Source organism: Numenius arquata, chromosome Z, assembly GCF_964106895.1.
Source record: "Numenius arquata chromosome Z, bNumArq3.hap1.1, whole genome shotgun sequence".
Taxonomy (NCBI): domain Eukaryota; kingdom Metazoa; phylum Chordata; class Aves; order Charadriiformes; family Scolopacidae; genus Numenius; species Numenius arquata.
In genome coordinates this window covers 70,803,212-70,830,959 of record NC_133616.1, presented here as the reverse complement: position 1 = coordinate 70,830,959, position 27,748 = coordinate 70,803,212, and the positions used below count along the sequence as shown (strand labels likewise).

At 51.7% G+C, this 27,748-nt stretch overlaps 1 protein-coding gene across 1 annotated transcript; it reads left to right on the top strand.

Moving 5' to 3' along the window:
* On the top strand, window positions 1-27,391 carry B4GALT1 (beta-1,4-galactosyltransferase 1). Its single transcript, XM_074165996.1, has 6 exons — window positions 1-367; window positions 15,264-15,499; window positions 22,709-22,896; window positions 24,356-24,478; window positions 26,010-26,114; window positions 26,744-27,391. The coding sequence occupies exons 1-6, from the start codon at window positions 94-96 to the stop codon at window positions 26,877-26,879; spliced, it is 1,062 nt and encodes a 353-aa protein (XP_074022097.1). The 5' UTR covers window positions 1-93; the 3' UTR covers window positions 26,880-27,391.
* Window positions 27,392-27,748: the final 357 nt, after the last annotated feature.

Here is a 27,748-nt window from a genome sequence, read left to right as displayed (position 1 = left end):
CGGGCGGAGCCGCCGCCGCCCCCGCCCCGTCCCCGTCCCCCCCGTCGGCGGCGCGGCGCGGGGCGGGCGGCGCTCCCTGGCCAGCGCAGCGGCATGAAGGAGCCGTCTCTGCCCGGCACCTCGCTGCAGCGGGCCTGCCGCCTCCTCGTCGCCTTCTGCGCCCTCCACCTCTCGGCCACGCTGCTCTACTACCTGGCGGGCAGCGCCCTGGGGCCGCCGGGCAACCCCGATCCTCCGCCGCGCCGCCCGCCGCCCGCCAACCTCTCGCTGCCGCTCTCCCGCCCGCCGCCGCCCGCTGCCCGGCCCCGGCCACCCCCGGCCTCGCCGCCGCCGCCGGGACCCTGCCCCGAGCCCTCCCCGCTGCTCAGTGAGTGCCGCCCCGTCGGGGTTTTTGGGGGGGGGGGGGGGTCGGGGGAGCTCCCAGCCCTCCCCTGCCGCCGGGTATCCGCCGCCGTCCGCTCGGCGGGGAGGAGGGGGGACGGGACATGGCGGGCGGCTGTCGGGTCCCGCCGCCGCGCCTGGGGTCCCGATGTCCCTTGGTAGGTGTCCGTCCCCGCGGGGCGGGTGCCCACGCCTGACGGCTGGCAGCGCCCGGCGGAGGGGAATTGTGGGAGAATCTCCGGGGAGACGGTGTTCGGGGGGAAGCGCTGGGCGGGGCGGGGGGGGACGGGGAGGCGCGGATGCTCTGGCAGGAGAAGCAGCGGCGAGCGGAGCCCCGGCGCTTTCGGGGAGCGTTGCCTCCCCGTCCGGCTGGGCGTCTGTCTTGGTTGCCGGAGAGGTTGGGTAATTTCCTCTGGGAGCTCTACCCAAAATACCGCTCTTGCGCAATCTGGCAGGAAGGTTCAGACGGGCTGTTTGTGCTCGGCAGGCTTTTGTGTGCGTGGACCTGCTGGATGAGCGGCATAGGTTTATTTTTTTTATTATTTTTTTTTTTAAAAGGCGCTGTGAGGCAGGGTCATGAATACGGTTGATATGCATCCCAACGGCGCTTCCCACATACTTGGTTCTGTGATGCCGTATCCTGATACGTGGCAGCCTGGCGTGTGTTTTATCTGCACTGGAGCCGTGCTCCCCACAGGCCCTTCCCAGGACTGCTTGGGTGCTGGGAGGCTGGCAGGCTCTGTGCGGGTTTGCAGCCTGCTGGTGGTCTTAATTTTTGCATCGATCACCTGTAGCTGTGTTGATCCAGGGGCTTTGTCACAAGGCAGAGGTGGGGGTGAGGTGAATGTCACCTTTTTTCCTACTCTTACAAGGCTCTCCCACCTGGATGTTTGTAGCGGCTGCTCCCTGAATAGACCCTCCTATGGTGTAGGAAGGGTCCGTTACCGTGACCTGCTGGCATCCCAGTTGATAGTGGCCTGGCCACAAGCTGTTCGTGTCCTGGAGCCTGAGGGTCATCTCCATCCTCATCAGTGGTGCCACGTTAGCACAGGCCACCTTTATTACCAGAGATGACAATGGGGGAAGTCTCTTCAAGCGTTCAAGAAGCTACCTGTGGTTTTCAATTCATGAAACCGACACAGAAATTCAGTTTCTCTCTGCGCTTGCTGGTCAGCTGTTTATGGATCAATGCATCTGAATAACAAATGACTGGTTTGTTATTTTAGGAAGGCAGTTTTGAGGTCACTAAAAGGAACCGTGCTATGTTTTTTTTGTTGTTGTTTTTGATTCGCATCTTTCACTTTTTTTCCCCCTAGATCACTTTAAGTTGAAAGTGGCTGTGCAAGCCTGTCCTCACGGAGTGGATGTGGGAGCCCTTTTACGAATATGGCTTTGCTTTAAATGGTCTCCACTTACTCTGATCCTCTCAGGAGTGAGTCATGTGCTTTTGAAATGCCCGGAGTCTAGAGAAATGCTCTTAGTGTCCCCAAGATTCAAAGCGTTATCGGAGTTAGTCACTGAAAGATCAATTAAAATATTTTATAGCTTCTTTGTAAGATCTTCAGTGCAATTTATGGAATCCACCACAGCCCAAATGAGGCTGTTGGAAGTGGTTAGAGATGTTCAGAGAGCTACCAGGCCGTGTAGAAAGTAGCTCTTTATCATGCAGTAGGCAAATAGTTTCCAGCTGTGTTACCTTCAGTATTTGTGGGGTGGTGCCATCAGATGCAGGCTGGCATCATCATGGCTTCAGGGTCTGCAGCCAGCATGTAGGTAAGGAACCTGGTGGGTATTTATTTTTTTCCTGCTGTTACCAGGTTTTGGTAGCAAACAGCATTTGTAAAACAATCCTGTTGTGCCTCAGATGTTGGTCAGAGCTGCATCCGCTCTCGTCAACATCTCATGTATCTCTAAGGCCGGTGTGGGGGATGGAGAGGTGTATACTCCGCAGACATTTCTGATAATTCACTCACCCAGAATTCAAAAAAACCTCTTCTTCTGGTGCACAAAGCTCCTTATCAGTATGAAGATAGCAGGCAAGAACCTCCCTGTGATTCCCACCCTTCCCATGAAGTGCTTTGATGGGAACAGGTGACTCCAACTTCCCTGTTCCTTTACCATAAGTCTATATTTATTGAAATGAACTTTGTCTTTTTTTTTTTTATTTATTGTTTATTTTCTGCTCCCTTCCTCCCCCTGCCCTGTCGTTGGAAGCATGTGCTGAATCATGTAAGGTATGTGTGACTGAGCTGCTCAGGCTTTTTGAACGGTCAGATAGCCAGGTACTCGTTTCAGAGGCCCAGAGTTTCTTTCTAGCGATGTTTAGAGAGAGTGGTTTACAATCCCTGCTGTCTGGCTCTGCAGCAAACGCATTAGCTGAATTAGGTGTAATCTCTGCAAGAAGCTGCCAAATTGAAAATGCTTTTATGGTTCACTTGCCTTTATTTATAATTTAAAAGCATAAATAAGAGCTGGGGAAATAATACCGTAATTCAACTTTGAATTAAAAGTCTTTAACAGCTATGAAATTCTCTAATGCCAGGTAATATAAGCATTTTGGATTTATGTTTCGGTTGAGAGCTGTGTGCCAATGAGTATCGAGAAGCAGAGCCCACTTGAAGCTGTGAAATTTCAGCCTGTGAGAAGCTGAAAAGCAAGTAAATCCTGATATATCCTGCAGGGGTCCATTCCCCAAACTGTTATGTTCATTAGGAACTGTAGAACAGTATTGTTGGGTTTTTTTAATTAAAAAAAAAAAAGTGAAAAAGGTGCTCTATAGAAGTAGTATATCTGCTAGCCTGAGTGCTTTCAAAAGAATCATGTTTTTCTTTTACCTTTTCTGTGAGGTCTTTGTGTTTTGGTGATGGGGTAGTTTTGTGCCTGCTGTTTTTAGGAAGGAGGGCACATTCTTTGGTAGTAAGATCCCTCTCCAAAAGAGCTCATTGTAAAGCTGCACTTATCTTTTGGTGCCAGAAGTCTGCAAAGGAGAATCTCATGGACACGCTTATCTGTATTTCAGGGATGTAATTCTCAAGTCCTGCCTGATAGGGAGCATGTGTTGTTTGCGGAGGTTATTTTAGAATACAGCTGTCTCCTTAGCTATTTTTGACCATAGTTTAGATACCAAGTGCGGCTGGTAAGGGATAGCAGACTGAAGAGATATGTTCTTACCCTCTGCTCCTTGTGCATCTCATGGCAAAGACGACCCAAGTGCACTAAACACGTTGCAGTCAGGCGTCTGGCTTAATACCTTTTCACCCCCAGCATTAAGTTTAGAAAACTGACAACCCCAAACCCTAATAATTAAGGGATATTGACAAAACAATAAAATCTAGGTTCATATATGAACCGGTGAACTGCCCAAAGCACAAACCATTAGAGTTGCGCTCATTTTCACTTGTGTGTAAAAGGAAATAAAGTTTCCAAGTAGCTATTTGCTGGAAGATCTTGGGCATGCAGGGAAAACGTCTGTTTCTTCAAGATGCCAGGGTCCTGGATAGAAAGTGATGCTCCCACTGTTGGTGAGGCATGTTTAAAGAAAACAGGGATTGAGAAAGAAGTTCCTTTGGCCAGCTTTATGGGTGGGAAGCCGTCAGTCAGTTGGAAGGAGAGGGACCTATGGTGTGGACTTTATCTTTAATGCACTGCTTCTCATGCCTCTGTAGTCGGTGCAAGCAGTCGCTCTAAACTGGAGATGCTGAAGATAAGTGATGAGAGTATTCTGATGCTTTGAGGTTTGTTTGGAAGAGACAGAGGTAGCCTGTCAAATCGATGGTGATGCTTAGTGCCTGTGTTACAGAAGTTTTTAGAGGTTATGTGCTGCCTGAGAGGTCAGTGGATGCACAAATAATCTAGTTTGAGGCCCCTGTATATGTGGACATTGCATGGGCAGAGGCAGAGGATGCTTTAGCACTGGCAGAATCCTAGCAGAGCATAGCTGGGGAGGAGAGAGTGAAAACCTGAGGTGAAGAAAACACCATTTTTTTTAAGAAGACTTCTGGTGGTGGCCATGCTGGAGAGGTTTGGTAGGTTTGGCATGCCTGTGGTCTGGTTCTTGTCGTGTTGCCCACCTTGCCCACCAGGGCTGTGGTCTCCCTGGAGTGGGTTTCTGCCCCAGAAACCGGGGGCCTCTGAATCTGTAGGGTCACTTACGATACCAAGCAGTGGAGAGAGCATTTGCTTTATATGCAGCATCTCCCCCTCCTCTCATCTGGACTTGCTGTTGTCTGCTTTGCTTTTTTTTTTTGTTGTTGTTGTTGGGGTTTTTTTTAACCTTTTTGATACAGCCTCTGTCTCTCCTGCTTCCCCTAAAACCTGGTGCCACAGGCGTTACTTTGCTCAGTGGCCACAAGCTGGGGTTGTGCTGTGTCCCTCCGCTGCCTTCTTTCAAAAAAGTAAAATAGAAACTCAGAGAAGAGCATGGAGAGGGCTAGGGGAGGGGGAGCTAACACGTGGACCAGTTTGCTCAAAGTTAGGCTTTCTTGGCCTCAAAAGAGAGGTTGAGAAACTGCGTTAAGCTTTGCCAAAGAATATGTTTAAGATGTTTGGCAGGGAGCAGATGCGCTATCTTGGCAACACCACCGACAGCTCTGCATCTACCCATGTGGTCGGGAGCACGGTGTACCTCTGAAGCACAGGCTTTTTCGGCGGGCAGGGAGCAGCCTCTGTAGTGAGAGCATCCCCAGCATCCTCTTATCTGGTCAAAGTGAAGGTCAAGGACCGTTAATTGAGCTTACAAACTAACTTGGAAAGGTACCGTGCCTTCCTGGAGAGCAGCCGTTCCATGGACGCGGCCCAACAGATGGGAGGTGCTGGGGAGAAAAGGAAAAGTTTTCTGTCTTGTGCATCTAGTGTTTTATAACATGGTTGTTTCTCTGCCAGCATTGATCTGAGGCAAGAGCTAGTTTCTTTGGAAATGGGGCCAAGTTTGTGTTTGGAAGGAGACAGATGCTTGCAGCTTCCCGAACCGCACTTGGATGCGGAATTTGGTTAAGCCCTCAACTTTCCTCCTCTAGTGTGGAGCTCCTTAGTCTGATTTCACTTAGCAGATGGAGGACATGGTTGCTGTGTTGAAGCCCCGTCCCCCCCCCAAAAAAAAAAAAAAAAAAAAAAGTAGCATGCTGGGGGTGCATGGCCCTCAGCAGGGAGGTGCTCTGGGTCTGGTGTCCTCATGAGCAAGTCCAAGGCGCTGGGTTGCTGTACTCCACCACTCACCTCCTCTCCTCCCTGGTAGACCCTCCTCTCCAGCCAGCATCCTCCAGCTACTGCCCCCCTCCCTCCCTCCTGCACACCCTTCTTTGCGGGGCAGGAGGGGTTTTGGTTGCAGAGGTTTTTGGGGCAGATCTGGCCAGTCCGCAGCACTGCTGCAGTGGTGGGGCTAAAGATCTGGGGTTTTCTGGAACATGGATGGAGCAGTGTCAGTATCCAGCTCGCCCCTATCTCTCTGGGCTGGAGGTGGTCTCACTGTTCTGCCTGTCCCCAGCAGGACAGTGTTTTCCTTTGTGCAAATCAGTGCCTAGAGCCCCTGCCTGCAAGGAGAGGTGCTTTGTGACCCAGGTGTCGATTAGCACCTCCAGACAAGCAAGTGATGGCCGTGGCCACTGCTGATGCTTGGCAGACAGCCTTTCCAGCTGCCTCCCGGCCACAGCCGAGCTGCAGGAGCTCGGGGCAGTCCCCAAGCCCCTGCAGATGTATGCCTGAAAGAGGGCTGCTTTTGTCACCTTCCCTACCACCCATCCCTAGCCGGGGTGTCACTGGGCTCACTTTGAGGGTGCTTACCTGCAGGGACGTCTTTCTGAAGCTGGAAAGACCCCTATAAAGACTTTATGGGACTGGTTTCTGCAAACCTGTGTGCTGGGGGGTCAAGGGGGTTTCAGCAGCAATGCCCGGCTCCTGTTCCCAGCTCCTGTGCTCCCCACTGCTAGTGGCACCCCGTGCTTTCAGGGGTGCACAAGCCCTGGCTGAGTTTTGGCCATACAGAGGCACCTCCGCCCCACCTGGCACCCGGCACTCGCCCGTGATACTTGGGGAACACACCCCAGTCCTGGGGCAGCGCTGGGATCCATCCAGGTGCAGCTATCACGGATGGGATGGGGCAGGGCAGGGGGCTGCCTTGCAATCTGGGACTACCCCTGGCAAGGCCATGTCCCTGGGATGCCACTCAGCCTGGGGGGAGCTCCCGTCTGCCCATCCCATACCGCAGCAGGGTGGGGGGTTCCCGATGGGGGGCAGCTGAGCCTTTTTCTGATCTGGGCCTCTCTGTTTGTTTGTTTTGAGTTTGCTGTTTGAGGGCCTGGAATTTAATTTTGCGGTGGCAGCAAGCAGGGCTAATCGCATGCAGATTGCCCGGCTCAAAGGGAGACGGTTCAAAGCCGCTTCAGTGAGCGTGCGCTGGATTTGAGCCACCGATGAGGACTTTCCTTCTCTCCCAAAAGTACCTCCTTGTAGAAACTACAGTCTTTTTTTTTTTTTTTTTTTTTTTTTTTTTTTTAAAGACGCCATGCAGTGAGACCTTGTGTTGGAATAGGCAGCGTTTGGTGTTGGGTTAAGACATTTTTTCCTCTGTCTGTAATCACTCAGTTAATCATGCAAACCCGCCGTCCTCCAGACCCAGTGTTGCCAATGTGTGTGATGCACCCTCGGGTTTTTTCAGCCTGTTTCCCTTTGGGGTCCACAGTTGGAGGTGCCAGGCGCTGTGTGAGCCTGACCAGGACAGGGCATGTACTGGTGTCACAGGCTCAAGCCTTGCTTTCCCAGAGCTGACGTCTGAAATGGGGTGCAACTCTGCAAGTGTACACCAGCCAAAGAAAACGTATCCCAGTCCTTGGGAAGGCTTTCTTTTCCTCACTGGGATATTTCTAGCCAGACCCAAGGATGTTGTTTTTTGGTTTTTTTAAACGCTGATGGGGGAGTGAGAGCTGCAGGCAGCAAGGGGCAGCAGCTCCCAGCCCCTTTGCACAGAGACAGAGATGTCCCCATGTCCGTTTTGGCTGGTGTGTTGTGTGCCAGGACGGGGGTGGGGTGCTCAGGGGACCCAGCTGGGTGAGGGGTGCTGCGGCTGTCCCTTCCACCGGTCGTGTCCCCCCACCACAGGGCTGAACCCCAGTTTGAGCCTGGCTGGTGCTGCCCGTGTAGGCGCCGGTGCAGCTCTGAAGTTTGGCTGATCTTAGTAAGAAACGCTTGCTCTGCTGAGCCGTGGGATGCAGCTGCCTGCCTGCCCTGAAGCTGCCACGTGGGTCTGGGGGCTGGAGCGACCCCTGCTCCACAGCCTGGGGTGGGACCCAGGGGGGACTTGCCCCCGCGTTTTCTGGGGTGGAGCTGGTTTTGTTTTCCCCAGCCAGGGCGGACTCGGTGCAGCTGACGGGCCCTTCCCTTTTCTTCTGGGCCCCTGCAAAGAGCTATTTTTTTATATACATATATATTTATTTTTTTTTTTCCTTTCTGCGAGTTCTGCTTCTCTTTTCCAGCTTTCCTTTTGCATGAGGTTTGTCTGAGCATGGCAGTGCACGTGGCTGGGCAGCTAGAGAGCAGCGCCCGGCTCTCGGCCAGGGCGATGGAAACGCTCTTTTCTGCTCTGTTTGGGGAGAGGTTTTTTCCAGCCTCTGTGCTATATGCTTTTGCTTTCATTCTCACTAAACTAAATATCTGAGTTTTGCACCCGGCTTAAAGCACAGAGGTGAATTTTGCTGGTTTTTCCAGTGAATTGCTTGGGAGGGTGATTCAGTCTCCTGGATCACCTCTCCAAACCTGCCATGAGCCCAGCTGCCCTCCTCATCTCCTTCTGCTGGGGCTGCACTGCCCTCCTAGGGAAGGGGTTTCTCCCCCCCCACCTACCCCATCTCACCTGACCCCTCCCCCCCACCAAGGGCTGTCCTTTGTGGCTGCTGCCCCATATTGTGTCACCCACTACCACCACCTTGGATGGAGCACGGCGCCGGCCTGTTCGCAGCCCTGGGGGTGCCCAAGTACAATTCTGGCTCTGTAGGGCGTTGCTGGTTGGGTTTTCCCAACGACTCTAGCGTCTGTGGTCCAGAGAGGCTGGAGCAGCCTCTAGATTTATTGTAGCATCAGCCTAAGCCCCCCCCCAATGGGGCTTTTTGTGTGAGTGTCCTCTCGTTTGGGCCACCAGGATGAGCACTGGGGAGGACACGTGCTGGCATGGAATCATAGAATCGTTTAGGTTGGAAGGGACCTTGAAGATCATCTCGTTCCAACCCCCTTGCTATGCTCAGGGACACCTCCCACTCGACCAGGTTGTTCAAAGCCCCATCCAACCCTATCTTCAACACTTCCAGCGACGGGACATCCACAGCTTCCCGTTCCAGGGCCTCACTGCCCTCATAGTGAAAAATTTCTTCCTAATATTTAATCTAAATCGACCCTCTTCCAGTTTGAAGCCATTACCCCTCATTTATCACTACATGCCCTTGTAAAAAGTCCCTCTCCAGCTTTCTTGTAGGCCCCCTTCAGGTACTGGAGGTCTGCTATAAGGTCTCCCCGGAGCCTCCTCTCCCCCAGGCTGAACAACCCCGGCTCTCTCAGCCTGTCCTCACAGGAGAGGTGCTCCATCCCTCTGATCATCTTTGTGGCCCTCCGCTGGACCTGCTCCCAAACAGGTCCCAGCAGCCTTGAGATCCACGGCAGCCTGAAGACAGCAGGAGGTTTAGCTGTCGTGGGAAGTGTGTGGGGGGGTGCGGGTGGCGAGGTGATCGGTGGGTGATCGGTGGGACTGCGGTCCAGGTTCCCCAGCTCCGAGCCTCGCCTTTTGCTTCGTGTTTGTGGAGCTGCTTCCTGTTTGTGTGCAGCGCCATGGCCCCCCGGCACCTACGCCTGCACGACGCCTTTCCTGTGCACCCTCACCCCCCCACACACACCTCCCACCCGGCTGCCGGCTGCCGGAGGGGGGTGGCTTTTGTCGGTGTGTCTCTCTCTTACCCTGCCACTGATTTTTTTTTTTTTTTTTTTTTTTTTTTTTTCAGTCTCTGAAGTGTGTGTGTTTGTGTCTCTTGCAAGCTTCCGGCAGTTGCTTATTCACGTTTTCGAGGTTTTTCTTTTTGCTTAAAAATGTACAGTGGAGCCTCATGAAGCTGCTCCGTTGGAGCTTGGCAGCTCTGAACCCCAAAAGTTGTCTGCTTACAAATCCTGGGCTGTATGGGTGACCGCAGCTGCGCGTCCACATAGCTCTGTCGTGCCCGACTGTTTTTAGCAGGGCCTCCTGTGTCAGGCAGGCAGTCACCTTGAGCAGAAGCAGAAGAGATTGAGATGGAGTGAGAGGGGCTGGGAAGTTTACCTAGGGATGCTTAAACAGGGATAGGGATACAGTTTTGGACGGCGGGACAGCACTTGCAGCAAACTTTGCGCACTTTCTTGGCGTCAGCCGGTCGTGTCCTGGGTCAGCATCCCTGGGAGACAACAACCTTGGGACTGCTTGCCATCCAGGTGGTCAAATTTTGGTCAAAATGATTTAAAATTAGCGACTGGAAGTGTGACTCTGGTCAGTGGCTGCAAAGCCTGTGTTTGCAGATACGGCTTTGGCCTCACCCTGCTTGGGAAGTGAACTGAAAGCGCCAGTTCTCAGCAAGTGGCACGTTGCTGTTGCTTTTTGTCGGCCACATAGCTTTACAACTTCTAGATTATTTTAGCCATTCTGTATTTGAAAACAGCCCATTTGAGTTTTTTACATTTTTCATATTCTTACCGATGCCGGCAAATGTATTAACTGGGTGATTTGCATCAAGCCTGCCCCAGGAGCGGCTCCTGGGATCTCCTCGCTGACCTGCATGTTGGCTGCCTCCCTCGGGGCAACGTTTGCAAGGTGGTGTGATGCCTTTAAAACTGAGTGGATTAACAGGAGGGTCGGAGCAGTACAGGTCACTTCTCACCAGTGTCCTTCAAGACTCCAAAACTGTAAAATCTCTGGCTTTTGTCAGCTGGCTTTTATCATGAACGTGTTTTCCCCTCCCGTCTCTTCCTGGCTGACATTCCAGCCTCCCGAAGGCAAACAAGAGCAAGCACTGGCAAGATCAGGGGTCCGCGTTTGGCCCGGGACGCTGGTGGGTGCCAGCCTGCAGAAAGCTCTGCTTGCCGTGTCCGCACGCTTGTGGCTTCCCTTGCCCAGCTGGAGCTCACAAGCCGCCAGCGGGAGATTCCCCCTGTAAATTCGCCTAAACGGCAAACTTTCTTTTCCTCCCCACTTAAGGCTATGCGAGGCATTAAAAGAGCCTTTGTTCATTAAACCAGAAAGCATCCCCGGGGTCTGATAGGGCTTATGGTTGTTTCTCGGGAGCGGCGACCGGGAGCAGAGCATGCGGCGACTGGGAGCAGGGTGGGCAGCCATCCCCGGCAGGAAGGGAAGGGATTGCTCGGTGGGACGGCGGCCGCCCGGCGCCAGGAGCGGGCTGGGGCTGACAGGGCCCCATGAGGGGATGTGCTGCTTCCTCCCCGCTGCTTCCTGCAGCGTCCTGCTGGGTCGGTCCCGCGGCAGGGTGCGAGCAGGGCAGGGGAATAGCATCCCCGAGCACAGATGGCCAGTGTGATGCCATTCGGTGGCCATGACCGGTTAGGTGAACCGAGACACCCAGTGTTACCACGTTCACTGGCCATGAGTGGTTAGGTGAAGTTGATGCCCTTTGCCATCTTACGTGCACAAAAGTGTAGGTAGCATTGTGGTAACTGTGAGTGCCAGTCTCCTAACGGAGGTGACACTGGGGGCAGAGGGGAGGGCAGGGGGAAGCATTAAAAAGAATGTGGCCAGCAGGTCAAGGTAGGTCATCCTCCCCCTCCACTCTACCCTGGTGAGGCCACACCTGGAGTACTGTGTCCAGTTCTGGGCTCCCCAATTCAAGAAAGACAGGGAACTACTGGAAAGAGTCCAGCAGAGGGCTAAGGAGATGACCAGGGGACCAGAGCTTCTCTCTTGTGGGGAGAACCATCTGTTCAACCTGGAAGAGAAAAGACTGAGGGGGGATCTCACCAATGCTTTTAAATATCTAAAGGGCGGGTGTCAAGAGGATGAGATAATGCGACAGGGGGCAACAGGCACAAACAGGAAATTCCATCTCAACATGCGGAAGAACTTCTTTACTCTGAGGGTGCCAGAGCACTGGGACAGGCTGCCCAGAGAGGCTGTGGAGCCTCCTTCTCTGGAGATATTCAAAACCCACCTGGACATAATACCATCCAATCTGCTCTAGGTGAATGTGCTTTGGCAGGGGAGTTGGACTAGATGATCTCTGATGGTCCCTTCCAAGCCCTGCCAGTCTGTGATTCTCTGATTCCGTGACTTCACATGAAAAAGCCAGGAGATTTAGGCTGATTTGGGTGTCTGCGCTGTGGCCACTGTGTTAGCCCATGAGACCCAGCCAGCCAGATGCTCAGCTGCCTGATGCACTGCTCAGGCCCCAGGAGGGAGATGTCAAGCACACAGGAGGCCTGCTGTCATACTCTGGCAAGCCCAGCCTGTCACTGGGTGGGATGGGACAGGCTGGGGGCACAGAGGGGCTGGAGGGAATGGAATTCAGCTGAGTGGGAGCAAGGAGCTGCAGGTGCAGCCCCTGCCTGTGCTTCTCTACCCATCCTCATGGGCCACTCACCAGCTTGGTCACATAAGCGGTTGCAGCTGAGATCAACAGAGCAAAATGATGTTTACGATAAGATTCAGTGTGCCAACTCCTCAGTTAAGGACTTCTCAGCAAGCACCACCATCCCAGAAGATGCCGGCTCCTTCACCTACAAGACCGGATGCTCGACATCAGTCTTTCCGTGTGTCCTGGTTTGTCCTGGTCGCTGCGTGACATCCTCATCAGCTCTTTCTGGGAAGCTGAATTTTCCATATCTGTCCCCACTTTCATCTGGTGAATCAAAATCAATTGCTGAAGGATGGCGTAGAGGACCACGAGGTGGAAAGCTGGAGATGTAGCTGAAGACTAGTGCTGACCAAAAACTCCTTTGGGACAGGCTTGCTGAGATGAAGTCTGGGCCACAAGTGACAGAGGGCCTCCTTCACCCTGGGAGCAGGCAGGAGATGCACAAGAGGCAGGTAGCTGTCGTACAGGAACCACCAGCAGGCTGGGAGAGCTCCAGACACCCGCAGCGTACACATTTGCCCTTGCTGAGGAGCTGAGCATGACCGTGCTGAGGACATTTCCAGCCCCCGGTCTTGCCTGAGGCTTAGGAAGGTACACGTTGGCCCCAGCCGGCTGAGAGAAGAGGGAGCAGCTTGGTGAGCATCCCCCATGGCCAGAGACGTACGGGCCCTGCACGGGGCTGCTTCCATCCTTGCCCTTGGGTGGTCCTTCCACCCAACTCGGCAGAGCTGTGGCTGGCTTTTGGGAAAGGGGAAGGTGACCAATTCAGCATTTACTTTGCGGAACCATTCCTCCCCTCTGCTGAGGTGGCTGCGCACATGTTTTATATTTCTTCTTCACAGAGTTTACACAGTTCAATAACCTTTGGCTTTCATTATTATTCCACATTCAAATATTATTACTCCATATTCAAAACCTGCCTGGATGCGTCACTGTCCAAGCCTCTGTAGGTGAACCTGCTTTGGCAGGGGGTTGGACTAGAAGATCTCCGAAGGTCCCTTCCAGCCCCTAACATTCTGTGAAGCAGGTGTGGAGGTGGGTATAGTCCAGAGGCTGTTCTGGAAGAGTGCTCGCCACCACTGCACAGAAGAGAACCAAATTTGGAGGAAACGATGCACCCCCTCCCCCTCCTGCCCCTGCTGGCCTCACTGCTCTGGCGTCTGATCCCTCTCTGCATGTCCCATCTGTCCCACCAGCACTGGGGTGGCTGTGCCTGTCCTGATCCTGCCACCACCAAGCCCTGGTCCTGGTCGTGCTGCTGCATGTTCCTTCCTGCCCCGGTTCCTCCCATTCTTGCCTCTTCCTCCCACTGCAGAGCGCCCTTCCAGCCCTCCCTGCAAGCTGCTTTTTGGCTAGATGGGCTTCGTTCCTGGCTGTGCAGCCACAGGGCAAGCATCCGCCGTGGGGCAGGGGTGGTGGGGATCCAAGCAGCCAAGCTGGGGCTGCAGCTGGGAACTGTGGTCGTGCTGAGAGCACAGGCAAACTGGTCCCAGTGCCCAGGTGCTGAGAAATCGCTGCCTTCTCCTCGTGTGAGAAGGAAGCATGCAAACTTGCCCTGTGCAAAATGCAGAGATGGAGAGATCCCTCTGCATCCTGCCTGTGACGCCGGTTTGTTGCAAGGTCCTGCCTCCGGGGGTACAGCGAGCAGCACCTCTGCTGGTTTGGCTGGTCTCCTTGCCATCTCCAGCCTGAGTGAGCACAGAGTCTGTGGAGCAGCACAACTGAACTGAAGTAGCTTCTTCTAGAAAAGTAATTGGGGTATGAGCCTGGAGCAGAATTTCTGCTCTTTCAGTAGTCACCTGTTGGGGTATGCACAAGGTTGGTTGTGGCGGCCGCTGTCTTTTAGAGCTCTAAAAATCACTGGTGCCCCCTTCGCAAGGGGCTCCATAAGTGCAGCGTACCCACACATAAGTTGTGCATGCTGTGCGTGACCTTTGAGGGACTGGGTGTCTCTTCAGCAGCTGTGAAGAGGAGATGGTAGCTCGAAGACACGTGCAAGTGTGTGCATGCGCACACGTGTGTGTGTTCACGCCTGGATGGAGAAGAGGGGGAGAGCACAGCAACAAAATCTTTCTTCAAGGAGTGATCCCCAGCCTAGTGCTTGCGGTGGAGACCACCTGCTTTATGCTCGGGGTCCTCAGTATCCCCACCCGCTGCAGAGGTTTTTGGGGGAGTTGAGCATCCATGCAAAGCCCAGCTTATTGGGCTGCGAGAAGGACATGGCAGCAAGAGAGGTCCTTCTGCAGGCAGCTACTGCGCTTGTTAGGTTTTTGCAGCAAGTCTGTTCCTCAGGGCTGGAGCAGCTGGAAGCAGATACCGCAGGAAGGTATGTTAAGAGAAGCCTGGATGTTAAGAGAGGGCATCCACAAAAGGGCTGTGGCCAGCAATGCCGTGTTTAGCCCCGGACCCATGTAGAGCTGTATGGGAGGGACATCTTTGGAGCCAGTGTGGCAGAGCCGAGGAGCCCTGGCAAGCAAGGATGACTTGTGCAGACGCATGAGCCAGGGTCTTGCACAGTCAGTCTCATTGGCCGTATCGGTGCCCAGGGCTGTCACTGCCCTCTCTTCCCGCGCTCGGTGTTGAGCAGCTCAGAGGGTGCCGTCCGCTCTGTGGGGCCTGGGGGTCTTCTCAGTTTGACACACCAGTTTTGGCACAGATTATTTTGGTGGTTTCAAAACCTGCCACTGTTGAAACCACGTGCAGGAATTGCCAACCTGTATGCAAATCTGCATATGTTGTTTTTTTTAGCAGTTCTTATACAGGACTTTTAATAAATAGTGGGCATGCCTATAGAACACTGAAAATATCTATAAGAAAAAAAGAAAAAAAAAAACAAGAAAGGGGGTTTTGTTCACTTTGCATGTGGCTTGTTGTAAGTAATTATGTCAGTAGGAGATCAGGACTATTTTTGAAGACCTTGATTACGCAGTGCAAGCTGGGTGAGAGCACAGAGGGCAACGCTCTTCTCTAGGCTGGTTTTGTGGCACACCTGCCGGTGGGAGCACAGCTGCTGGTTTGCCATGCAGATAGGAGGATTTTCAAGACGCGTTTGGCATCAGCAACTGGGTTGGGGTCTGGTACCAAGAGGGTAGAGCGTTTGCGAGTTTGTTCTGAAAGGTGGTGTGCGGTTGCTTTGGGTATGGCTGGTCCAAGCTTCAGCACTTCGTTCCATTTGGACCCTAACCTCTGTTTTTAAAACACAAAACAAAACAAAAAAAACCCAAACACATAAAGGATGTGTGCTCAGCGAAATAGATTGTGTGCGCTAACTAGCTCTGTGCTGTGCCTCTCTTCCAGTTGGTGCACTACGTGTGGAGTTTTCGCAGCCTGTGAACCTGGAAGAAGTGGCGAGAATAAACCCAGAGGTCAAAACAGGAGGTCGTTTTGCTCCACAGGACTGTATAGCACTTCAGAAAGTAGCAATAATCATACCGTTCAGGAACCGAGAGGAGCACCTGAAGTACTGGCTCTATTACCTGCACCCAATTCTCCAAAGACAGCAACTAGATTATGGAGTGTATGTTATCAACCAGGTAAGATGCTAAAGACAGCATCATTTAAAAAAAAAAAAAAAAAAAAAGGCTGTAGCACCCCGAAAAATGTGAAAATGAACACAAGCAATTTTGCTTCAATGGTTTTGATGGAAAACCTGGGGTCCCCTTCTCCAGTCAGGCATGATTCACTCTAAAGAGCTTCTGTTTAAAGAAACCACTTGGTGAGGAGGAAAAAAAATCCCTTATAGCATAACCGCATCTATTTTCTCTTTCCAAATATTCCTTTTTCACATCTGCTGTGATGATGCATAAAGAGCTGCATAAAGAGATCTTTTAAGGTGACAAGGTAGCATTAATGCCTAATCTGGCATTGCGTGTGCCATAAAGCTGTAGGATTTCACTTACTTTCTCAAGCAGCTTCTGTTCATGCTAGTAATAGTGCACAAAGTGTCAGGATGGAGAAAGCAAAGCTGTGGCAGTGAAGCGGGTGAGTAATTGTCTTCAGGTGAATAGAACAGAAAAGAAACAAGTAGTGACGGAGGTTTTTGTTGTTTTTTTTTCCTCGATATCTGATGGCCTTAGACCTGTCTTTTAAAAAAAAAAAAAAAAAAGGCATGTTTCACTCCAAACAAGCTGTCTTAATTTATACCGTAATCATGGTTAAATAAGTGGGTGTTGTTCACACTTGGAAAAGCTTAAAAGGTGTAGGCATTTGCATGGGCTGCGTGTGAAAGGGCAGATGCAGTCCTGAGAGCCTCAGCAGAGACCGATGGCTGGACAGTCTCACAGTGCAGTTTCTATCTTGGATATGTATTAATATCCTGTTTCCTCAACTCTGTAAAAACTGAGATGAAACAACATGCTTCTTTAAATGGAACTCCTTAAGTTTGCAGATCAGCTGATGTGTTTGGGCATATCAAAGACCATTGATATTTAAAATGGTCGCCCAAGCGATAAATTTCCTCACAGAACTGAAAGTAAAGGGGAAATCTTTTTCTAGAGAGAAAACCAATACTCTGTTAGTACTATTCCTCTTACTTTGCTCATTTCCAGGGTGCCAGAGATCTGGGCAAAAGTGATTTGTGGGGAATTAGGGGTAGCTCCCAAGCACTGCAGCTGAGACACTCTGGTGTCTGTGGCCGCGTTGCTGAGGGCACAAGGCGTTTCTGCAGCGTGTGGACTGTCACGCTGTGCCCTAAGGTGGAGCCCTGGGAGGAGACCCTTCCTGTGTAATGCAGAAAGCAGCCGGTGCCGCTGCGGTCCAGCGACGTGGGGGCCAGCCCCAGCCCTTCGTCCTCCTCGCTGCATTTCCTTGCACATGCAGCGTTTGTCTGGACGAGTTACCGGTGCCACAGGGTTGCTTGAGCCACGGTCCCCACCGGTCACTGGGCTGCAGGTGGGTGAAGGTGGCCGAGCAGCATGCCTCCTCTGTTCTGAGCATGGCTCGGAAGCGAGGGTGTGATGCGGCTCCCAGCAGTGATCATGCGGTGGGGGCTGCTGCTTTCCTGGCCAGGCATTGCTCACTGGCCAGCTCTGGAGAGATGCTTGCCCATGGTCCGGGGGTACCACTTGTGGGCCAGCAGCTGTCTCCGTTGCAAAGAGCTGGTGGTGCAGCTGGGGCTGGTGTTTCCCCATCAGTGGTGTTCAAGGGTAAGGAAAGCGAGGGGCCCGGCCACGTGGAGCTGCGCCGGCGCCCGTAAAAACAGACAGTGTCCAAAGCCCAGCTGGAGTTCCTGCTGCTGCTGCGATGGTGCATGCTGGCTTGCATTGCCCTGTGTTGCTGGCTCCTTCTCCTCTCTGGTCCTGTACTCCAGTGCTAGGGCTGTAGGGCTGTCTGTGTGGTCTAGAGCTAACCCTCAAGACAAAAATGATTTATAAGTAAATGCGTTTCTCAGAACGCATCCCTTGAGCAAAGTTGGAGTGGGAGTGACATCCAGTACACAGGGTATACGGTGTCCTGGGCACATCCAGCAGTCAGATGCAGGTTAGCAACGTAAGGCTACTTGATCTGTAAAATAAACACGCTCCTTCTGCATGCCTCTAACAAGCTGTGTGAGGAAGAGGCAAAGTGGTCAGTGGTAGTAAACCCATGGGATGCACCTCTCAAGGGTGAGTGGGAATGCTGAATAGAGAGAATTGCAGAAAATGTATTAATTCTGCCAGAAGTAGAGTAGGAAAATGGTCTTATTTCTCTGCTGTCTTGACAATTGCTTTTCTCTTTTTCTTGTCTGTCCTTCCCTTTGCATCTGCCCTCCTTTTTTTTTATTTATTTTATTTTTCCTTCTAGTGGGGAAATATTACCTTTACTTGTTAATCCTGTCTATAGCAAAGCAATCACTGAAGCAAGGAGAATTACTGTGTGATCTGGTTCTTACACGCTGCCTACGTGCTCTTCTGTGCTCTGCATCTCATAGAAAGAAAGAGGAGCGCTGAGCCCTGCTACTGCTGCACTGGTAATGTCAAACTTCTTCCTTTCAGCGCAATGTGTTTCCGTCACGAGTCCGTTGTGTCTCCACCATGCTGTTCTTGCGTGCCTGAATGCCTTGGAGCAGGACTTGGTTGGAGTCAAGGGGATGATGTTTGTAAAATGTCCAGTGTGTAACAGGAGCCAGTGGAAAATACGTATTATGCTTCACTGTCTGCACCCCAACACCAGCAAAACCCAAACTCAATGCATGGAGTAGCAGTTGTGGGAGCTTTCAGATAAATCTGAGATGAGGACACATGGCTGAGCGTGCTTTTTGTAGCACCCATTCGATGCCATGCAAGCTTGACTTCATCAAATGAGAAGGTAGTGGTGAATTTGTGGTGTCTTCCTTGGTCCTGCTCCTGCTGTTACCCACGTGCTCTCTGGCACCTTCAGCCATTCCCACCTGGGTGCTCAGGTCTAGAAATGAGTTTTCTCCCAGCTGTTCAGCCTGTGCAAATGCCCATGCAACCAGACTGAAGTTTGGGAAAGGGGAGACTTAGCAAATCCCCTGAAAATGGTGCAGTTGTGCAACACTTTTCCACTGGCCCCTGGCATTACCTGCCATGTCCTCAGTAGCAATTTTCCAGAGTGTTAGTGTGTGCGTGTGAGTGCAGAGTGCTTGGGGCATCGCACCTATTCATGTTATTTTGCAGGGGGCGTCAGGATCCCCCAGGTGTGTGGGCAAAGGAGGGGATTGTGCTCGGCTCCCGCTTACCCTCGCAGTGGTGGGGAAGGCGAGTTTACCCTGTGGCTGCTCTCTCTTGCTGCCCGATGCAACGGTGCTGAGGCCTCAAACCACCATCTGACAGAGAAACAGCAAAGTTTCTCCTAGAGTCTCAGTATGGCCCTGGAAATCTCTTTCTGGAGAACAGACTTTCACATGGACGCTGTGCATGTGGTTCAGGCTGTCTTGGGAGATCCCTGGCTTAGCTAGCAACTTCCCATTGGAGATGGTGGTTTCTCCTAGCCAGCCAGAAACGCGTATCCTCACCATTACCTCCCTGAGACCCCGTGAGTTGAGGATCCAGGTGAGAGAGATGTCACATGGGGTCCTCTGCACTGCTCCACTGTCTGCAGGAGGAATCACAGAGCTGCCTCCTGTATGGAAGTGGATGCCAGGATAAAATTGGGACAGATGGTTTCTTGCTGGCTGGCAAGCGCTTCAGCTTGAGTGGCAGTTCCAAAACCCTCCATTTTATCTGTCTGGCACTAAAAAAAGGTAGCGTCCTGTGGTAGGGCTGGCTGAGCAAACTAGATTCAGCAAAGATAAGGGATGGGAAGTGAAAAAGCCTGGATGTTCTTTTGCTTGGGCTAATCGCCTCCTTGTGCGAGAAGGTCAGACCCTGCAGGACTGAGGCAGCAGGTTGTCCCCCTTCAGCCAGTGTCTCACGGACCAGTGAATGACTTGGATGTGCTGGGAGAGACATAGGGAGTAAAATCAGGAGCCAGAAGCAGATACTGGGTGCTGGCACTGAACTCAGACACGAGTTAAGTTTCAGGACAGGAGAAGATAGGGAAAAAATTCTCAAGAAAAAAACCAGCAAAAATGTGCTTGGAATACGTCTTGTCTGGTTGAAAGCCTAGGAGATAAGCATGAAGGCTACATCTAGAGCTTGGGTGCCTTGTCAAAACAGCAGTCCCCTGTGCGCTGCCTAGCTCTTCAGGATGATGCTCCTCTGCCCAAGGAAGTCCAAACCGATCCATTTCCTTGCGGATACAATCCAACAGGGAGCCTCTGTGGGATGAGGAGCTGCCAAGCAGGAGAGAGCTGGAAGTGCCTTCAATTCTGCTTTATTTGCTCTCTTGAAGGTCATCTGTGGTACTGTGCCCTGTGCTGACCTGGAAGGGACAGCAGCATAGAAAGGAGATTTCCCAACTCTGCTTTTTGGTTGTTTTTTTTTTTTTTTCATGGCAAAAGGTTGGGGATTAGTCAAAGATGGAAGCCTGATGCACATTTCTGAATTTTGGGAGATTTGAATCTCAGATACTGCAAGCACGCCAGGGCTTCCACATTGCCTTAGGTAAAGAAACAGAGCTTTCTGCAGAGAAGCAAAACCTCTTGTCAGAGCGAAAAAATAGACTGATACAGGCTGTAAAGCCCTGCATAAATCCTGGGACAGAAAATCTGCCTCCTTCCCTCAAAGGAGCGGCAATTGGTAATGTCATTGCAAGGTTTGCTGCATGAGCTACCTGCTCACTGTGAAGTTACTAAAAAAACGTCTTGGAGAGGGTTTTTTGGTTTTGTTTTTTGGCTGTGATTTTCCCCAGCCCCCCAAGCCTTCTGGATCCCACAGGGTGAAGCTGTGTGGCCATTGAGGAGGAGAGCAGCAGTGCCCATGTGAAGTGTTTGCCGTGTGTCTGCTCCCCCTCCACACGTGGGACCCCGGAGTGGGCTCTGTCGGGGTCGGTGGGTGAGGCAGCAGGAGGGGTCCTGTGCACAGCTCTTGGTCTGCTGCTGTGCTGTGGGTTTTTTTTTTTTTCGGGGAGAGGTTTAAAAACACAGCTCCTCATAGCATTGTTATCCCCAAGTGTCACCCAGATGAGTTAGAGGCTACCTGAGTTAATTAGCCTGAGCCTCCGGTGTTAAGTGCCCTTTGCCTTGAAATTTCACTATGAAAAGAGCAGCCAAAGGGTGTGAAATGAGGACACTCCTCTGCTGGACTCAGCAGGGGCTTTGAGCTGTGAGCACATTGCACTTTGCACCAGGAAAGTTCCTCTTGTGGGGGGAGCCCCCCTTCTTGGGGACCCTCTTGCACCAGCACTGCACTCTGCACCAGCACTGTAGTCCCTCTTGGGACTGGCTTTGGTGCTGTGGGACTTGAGGAGTAGCTGGGGCTGGGCAGCCTTCCTCGCCCGGGGAAGAAAACCCTCTGATCCCACAGCCTCAGCCGCTCCTTCTCCCCAGCCTCTTTGTTCGACTTGCCTTCATTTTCTGCGCAGGTTTTCACTGCTCTTGCTTATGCATGATGGTGATCATCTCCCCACCACCTTAGTTATCACGTGAACCCTTTTGTTTCGGGTGAGGATGCTGAGAATTTGCTCAGATCCTCCTCCACGAAAGCTCACTCCTCCCTGTGAAGTCATTTATGCCTGAGGCAGGTGATGAATGCTTTTGAAAACCTTGGTTTGACACTTGCATGTTAAAACCTTCATTTGAAAGATATTTGTGGCTGTTTCAAGAACCTGCGTAGCTCTCCAGCCGCAGGTCCATTAACTAGTCTGGATTAAACATTTTCCAGACTGATTATTTATTAATCAGGCAAAGCTGTTTGGAAGGAGGTGATGTTTTAAGCTGCTGCTCCTTGGGCACAGTATTTCACCTGTCCCTGATTCGTGTCCCACGCTGAGTGCAGGTACCGCAGGGTCAGGGGGTGGCTTGCACGGTGGGGGAATCCATTGGCTCGACACTGCTCCGAGGGTGTGGAGGGGAAAAGGTAGAAGAGAGAGGATTTGGCAGCCTTGGTTTCCAGGCTGGCAAAAAAACCCCTTCAGCATCCTTCAGTGATGCCCTATGAGTTCCCTTCTGCCTGCTCTGTTCCCCTGCACAGGGTTTAGGTTTGAAGCTGCTGCTGCAAAGTCGGGTCCTGGATTGGAAATCCTTACTTTCAAACCACTGGTATTCTTGGGTTTGTGGGTTTGATCCTGTTGTTTTTCGAAAGTACCCAAGCAACTTGCGAGCCCATGCTTGTGCTGAAAGCCACGTGGGCTTTTGAAACGCTTCTGCCTGAGGGAGGCCAAACTGATTTCTCCTTGGGCGCCTCATTGCTCAGGGAGGAGAGTGGAGAGTTTCCTTTGTTAACTGTGCCTGCCCTGGGATGAATGTGCCCTGCTGCAATGTCGGCTCTCCTTCCCATCACGGTGACAACCATCCTGGTTTCGTTTTCCTGGCAAGCCCCCCCGGGACAGATGGTGGGTCCTGCCATGCTTGGACTGGCAGAGGACCAGCAAAGAAGGGGCTGTGCACCGCAGATGTTCAGCAGGCGAGCTGGAGGCCTTGCAGGAAGCATCTCTCACCATCCTGCCATCCGTGAACAAGGCTGTGTGTGTCACAGCCACGTGCTGGACGAGCAGCACCCTTTCCAGGGCCTGGGGAACATCCTGCCAGGGCTTGGTGTGGGAGCCGGAGTGGGTGGCAGAGCGGCAGACCTTAGCTCATGGTGCCACCCTGTGCTATGCAAGTCGGGTCTGGTGCGTGCTCAGGGTCCTGCAGCTGTGTTGTATCGGAGCTTAGGAAGAAGGTGCCAAAATTTGCTCTGTGGTCCTTGTCCTGGCTGCAAGCTAAAGCACCGCCAAGGTTTCTCTCTGTACCAAAGGTCCCTTCTTTCAGAGGAGCTCATCTCTTTTTGCTTTTCTCTGCTGCTCCAGGAAGCCCCAGCTGCTTGCCCCAGCAGCCTGTAAACTTCATCACAGAATTGAATCCTGAAATGCCCATGTGTGGGGTGGGATGGGATGGGAGGGACCCCTCAGCATCACATCTATCCTCTTGGAGCCTCCCACAAGGAGAGGGGGAGCTGAGCTGGGTCCAGCTGTTTTGGCTGCCCCTGCGGTTTGCAGCTGGCTCAGATGCCATCATCCTATGGCAGGTATTCCGGGGGGGCCTTGCTGCAGATGTCCCATGGGTGCTGCTGGGGGGGAAGTATTTGGGCTCGAGTTCAGTTCATCACAGGCACGCCGGCCCAGTATGGTGACACCAGAGTCCAGCCACAGGTAAGAAACTGCTGATGTCAACTGTTAAATTTAAGTCACTTAACTGTTTTTTTTATTTGTTTTTAAACTAGGATGGAGAAGAAGAATTTAACCGTGCTAAACTGATGAATATAGGATTCACAGAGGCTTTGAAAGAATATGATTATGATTGCTTTGTGTTTAGTGACGTAGACCTCATCCCAATGGATGACAGGAACACCTACAAATGTTACAGCCAGCCACGGCACCTCTCCGTTTCCATGGATAAATTCGGATTTCGGTGAGGAATGCTTTTCGGAGGGGCATTTTGTTCCTAATTCCACCGTTAGCCTAGCAGGCCAGGTGCAGCATTGCACATCCCCACCCACCATTGAAAGCCTGGGAAAATGTCTCTGGCAAAAGCCTGTCTTGGCGTGCGCGTCCCTGCAGGGAGCGGGTGGCTGCGAGCAGGATCGGTGGAGGGGAAGAAGGGGAAGAAGCACAGCTGAGTGGGTTATTAAAATTCACGGCTTCTGGAAAGTGGAACGTTGGGCGAGGAATAACTAGGAGCCTGTCGTTTTGCAGGTGCCCGCGTTTCCCTTCTTGTGTTTCAGGCTGGAAGCTGGAAGACAGCTAGTGTTTCCACCCAGTCTGAAAAGTGAGACACTCTCACACAGCAAGAATTATGTGCAACCTTAAAAAGACTACATCAGATGCTATTTTAAGAGCAAAACGAAATATTTTTGGCTATTTGATTTCGGGCCTGCCCTGGTATCTGAGAGCAACACAGAATGAAATACCTTTCAACCTACATTTGCGTTCAGCAAGCTGCTGCAAACAAAAATGTGTCTTGCTTTTCCTCCCCCCCCCCCCCCCTATTTTTTTTTTTTTCCCCTTCTATTCCAAATCCCCAAGGGGGAGTTTGAAAGCTCATCTATAAAGTGAAAACTGGTTGTGACCCCATCGTGGCCAGCAGTGCCAGAGATACAACGGTGGTGTTGGTGGCCAAACCCCTGCAGGTCTCCACTCCAGACCCAAGCCCTGCTTGGACCAGGACTATCACCAGCACCCCAGCAGCTGCAGTTTTTTTCTTGCAGCTTGGTGAAGCTTAGAGCAGAAATGCAGGCCCCAGGGGTTTCTTTTGCTTGCTGAAGCAGAGATAAGGTCTGTGGTAGGTCCTGGTGACCCTGAGTGGGCCCTCTCCTGATGCTGTGGGTCTGAATTTGGTCTGTTCCCAATCCCTCAGTGAATCGCCCCCTGTTTTGAGCAGGAGCTGGTTGGTTTGTGCGTGCAAGATCATGCTGCTGGCTCAGTTTTAGGCTCCAACCTTTACTTTGGGCCCCAGGGGAGCGTGGAGGTGAGTGGTGGAGCTGCAGGAAGAGAAGGCTTTGCAGCATCTCTGGTGCCTTGCCCGTTCTTCCTGCTCCCAGGGCATGCATGTCACCTATCTGTCCTTGGGCGAGGTGATGTGCATCTCAGTGGCCTGTCCTTTGAGGACAGTGCACTTCTTAGTGCACTGCAGCCATTGCCAGTTGCGGAGTTCTTCCCAGCTGTGTTTGGGACTGAGCCCACCAGCTCCCTCTGCTTTGCGTGAGTCCAGGGCACCAAAACTGTTCCCTGCTGCATGGAAGCACCGTGTGAGGGATGCTGGCTCATTGTGGGATGGGGGTGGAGCGCAGCAGCAAGCCCTTTTTGGGTGGGCGGGCTGCTCCTTGGCTAGCACCTCTCCTCCTCTAATGGCCTTTTATCCCCGCTTCCAGGTTGCCTTACAATCAGTATTTCGGAGGTGTGTCTGCCTTGAGCAAAGAGCAGTTCACGAAGATCAACGGGTTCCCAAATAATTACTGGGGCTGGGGTGGTGAAGATGATGACATTTATAACAGGTAAATAAATCACCCCCTTGGCACTTGGAGTGACTCAGGCGTGGGGATGAGCACGGACCGACTGTGTTCGCCCGAGTGTTGGGGGGCATGGGGTGTCCTCTCCCTCTGACCTCCGGAGCCTCCCCTCCGGGTCGGGGGCAGAAGCGGTGCGTGGGTTACCTGCTGGCTCAGCGAAAGTGTGTTCCCACTGGGTGCTGGCACCCCCTTTCGCAGCTCCCACGGTGTGAGGGGGAGTTGGTCTGGATGGGAAAATCACGCCTCTGCCCCAACACAGGCATCGCTTGCTTGCTGCACAGCCTCGCAAGCATCCACACCTGTGTGTGGGTTGGAGCACCGCTCTTCTGGGTCTCCCAGCACTGGGAATTCAGGGCACGTGGTGGGGTGGAGAAGACCTTGACCCACCTACCTAGCTTAACGTAGCGTGCTTGGGTCTGCAGCCTGGTGTTGGATCCCTTTGTTCCCAGGAGAGCTTGTTTTGTCAGGCTGCTCTAAATAATGACCCACGTGAGCTGTCGCTTCCTGCCTGGAAGGAAGCCTAGCAAGGCTGATAACTGCAGAGAGGAGGAAGGTGTTTGCATGGGACAGGCTGGGACCACCCCTGCCTGAAAACCGGGGCAGAGGGTGGTCATGGGGTTGTGCTACCTTATGGCTTTGCATCCCCAGGATGCTGTGAGAAATCATCGTGGGGAGCTCAGATTTGGGAAGCCCTCTTGGTGGCAAAACTACTCTTGAGTGGTCTTTTCTGAATTCAGGAACGGTCTTCTAAAAGTGCTTGTATCTTCCTGGGGTTCAGCACTTCTGTTTAATAAGCTAAGCAAGGGACACCCTTCCTGTGGGGCAGGCCATTCAGAGCAAGCTGGCAGTCCTCTCTTTTTGGGGCACTCAAGTTTTGAGGAGCAGAAGTTGCCATATAGAAATGAAAAGGGAGATGTAAAGAGGAGGAAACCAGGTACTTTTCCTGCATCGTTGTCCATGAACTGTGGGTGCTTTGCAGAGAGTATAAAAATAAAGAGAGGCTGCCCCTCGCCTGGTGAGTCCCGGCTGGGACCGTTTTGGGTCTGATGATATGCGTCCCTCCCTGCCCCCCATGCTGCTTTGCTGACCTTCACTTCATCTTCTACCAGCACTGCAGCTTTCACATCCAAAAAGATGAGTGCTCATCTGGCTTCTTTCCATATGGGTTAAAAACTAGATGCCTCCCTTTCAAATTCCAGTCTAAAGCCTGGAGCAAGGTTGATGTGGGTGTTGAGCACTGGGGGGGCTGGCAGCGCAGCTGAATTAGCAGAACCTTGGTGCTGGCAGGGTGATGTGTCCGTACTGACGTGTCCAGGTGGAAAGGGAGACTGGCTTTCTCCCCTTCTGGTGTTAGCAAGCCTGCAAACACACTAGCAACATCCTCACAAAAAAAAAAAAAAAAAAAAAAAAAAAAAAAAAATCAAACCCCCGAATAGTCATTTGTGGAAGGTGTGGCAGAGCATCCCACTTCCATCACCTGTCGCTGGTGTTTAGTGAACTTGTTTGTTTTTTACAGGCTGGTGTTTAAAGGCATGGGGATATCCCGTCCAGATGCTGTCATTGGGAAATGCAGAATGATTCGGCATTCCCGGGACCGGAAGAATGAACCCAATCCCGAGAGGTGAGTCTCCCCCGTCCCACAGCAGGCTCCAGGGCTGTCTCCCACCCATGCCGCTCCGGCTGCTTGGTTTTCTCCTTGCTGTGCAAAAAGCCCCATCAGGGAAAGCCTGTGCCCATGCCCTCCCTTTCCGACCCCTGTTCCCTGCACTGTCAGCTGCCTCCTTACATCCCCTCGAGAGTTTGTTACCTTATTACAGACTTTTGCCCCAACATACCACTACAGCACGAATGCCTCTCGCCATTTTTTTATTTTTTTTTCCCAAACGCAGCAAATTAAGCTCCGAACAATTGTTTCCAGCTTGTCTTTGGCATATAAAACCAGTGCTCTAGTGCAGAGCTGGAAAAGGACCTGTGTAATTTAAAAGCTTGGCTGCTTTTTCCTGGCTAAAATTCGAGCCCATGGGGATGCCTTTGTGCTCTGCTCAGGCTGGCCGAATCTGGGAGTTTATGGGACCCGTACTGATACTCGGGTTGTTCTTAAAACACCGGAGATTCTGCCTGAGAGGCTATAAAAATGTTATGTGACATTCGGGTTGTTTAAACTTTTTTTTTTTCCCCTTTCTTTCTTCCTTCCCGCCCCGCTCCCCCCCTTCCTTTTTTGTGTGGTTCCCCCTGCCCCTCTTTCTGCAGGTTTGACCGAATAGCTCACACAAGGGAGACAATGAGCTCTGATGGCTTAAATACACTATCCTACAAGGTGTTAAGAACTGACAAGTACCCTCTGTATACAAAGATCACAGTGGATATTGGCTCGCCGAAGAGCTAACACCGCAGGCACAGGAGAGACTTTGCCTAAGTTGCCCAGGACATCTGGCCTCATTGATGCTTTATATCTGCTGGTTTTGTAACAGTTGCAATGGAAAAAGAAGAAAAGAAAAAAAAAAAAAAGACCTCTTTTGGCATGCCAAAGCGTCTCCAATTTGGTTGGACAAGTGCTTTTTTCTTTTTTTTTTTTGTTTTGTTTTTAAATTCCAAACTTGACTTTACACAACTTTCTAGCTCTCCATTGTTTTGTAAGTCCAGAAGCTGTACATAAGAGTTGTAAATATTTACTTTGCCAGAAAATGTTGAATCTGATCTATTTGCTGCAGCACTCCCCATGTTAAGTTAATTGCTGGACCCAAATTTTACTGATGACAACTGTGATGCATCAGCAATTACTGCCCGTGATATTTTGATAATTTAAATGAGGTGGATGAAAACATTCCTTTTCATTCCTGGTTTTACCTTATGAAGGATTGTAAAATGCTGCTAAAATTGTACAAGGTTTACGCTTTGCATTAGGTTTTGTTTTTTTTTAATGGAGACAATATCATATTTTTTTCTCTTAACGACCAAAACAAACATCTTCTCTGTGTGCAGAGCAAGTATTGAACAATCAAGTCTGGATTCGATGAATGTCATTATTTCTTTTAGTCTCAAAGGAGGCTTTGAGTTAGTTAAGCCAGAGTTTGCCAGAATTTGCCAGCGAGCTCTCTGCATAGGGTGGGAGCTACACAGGTGGCATCTGCAAAAATCCCTGGCTTTAGGTAACCTTACTTCTGGATGTGATAGTGACTTTTTGCCTCAGCAGAACAACTCCTGAGTTAGGGGGGAGAGGGAAGAGGGTGTTTTGTTTCGAGGTTGGTGTTGGGT

Excerpts from the sequence above, each read along its gene's own strand:
- B4GALT1 (XM_074165996.1), top strand. The coding sequence starts at position 94 with ATGAAGGAGCCGTCTCTGCCCGGCACCTCGCTGCAGCGGGCCTGCCGC. Across the intron at positions 368-15,263 it reads CGAGCCCTCCCCGCTGCTCA|TTGGTGCACTACGTGTGGAG; the intron begins GTGAGTGCCGCC and ends CCTCTCTTCCAG. Across the intron at positions 15,500-22,708 it reads GAGTGTATGTTATCAACCAG|GATGGAGAAGAAGAATTTAA; the intron begins GTAAGATGCTAA and ends TTTTTAAACTAG.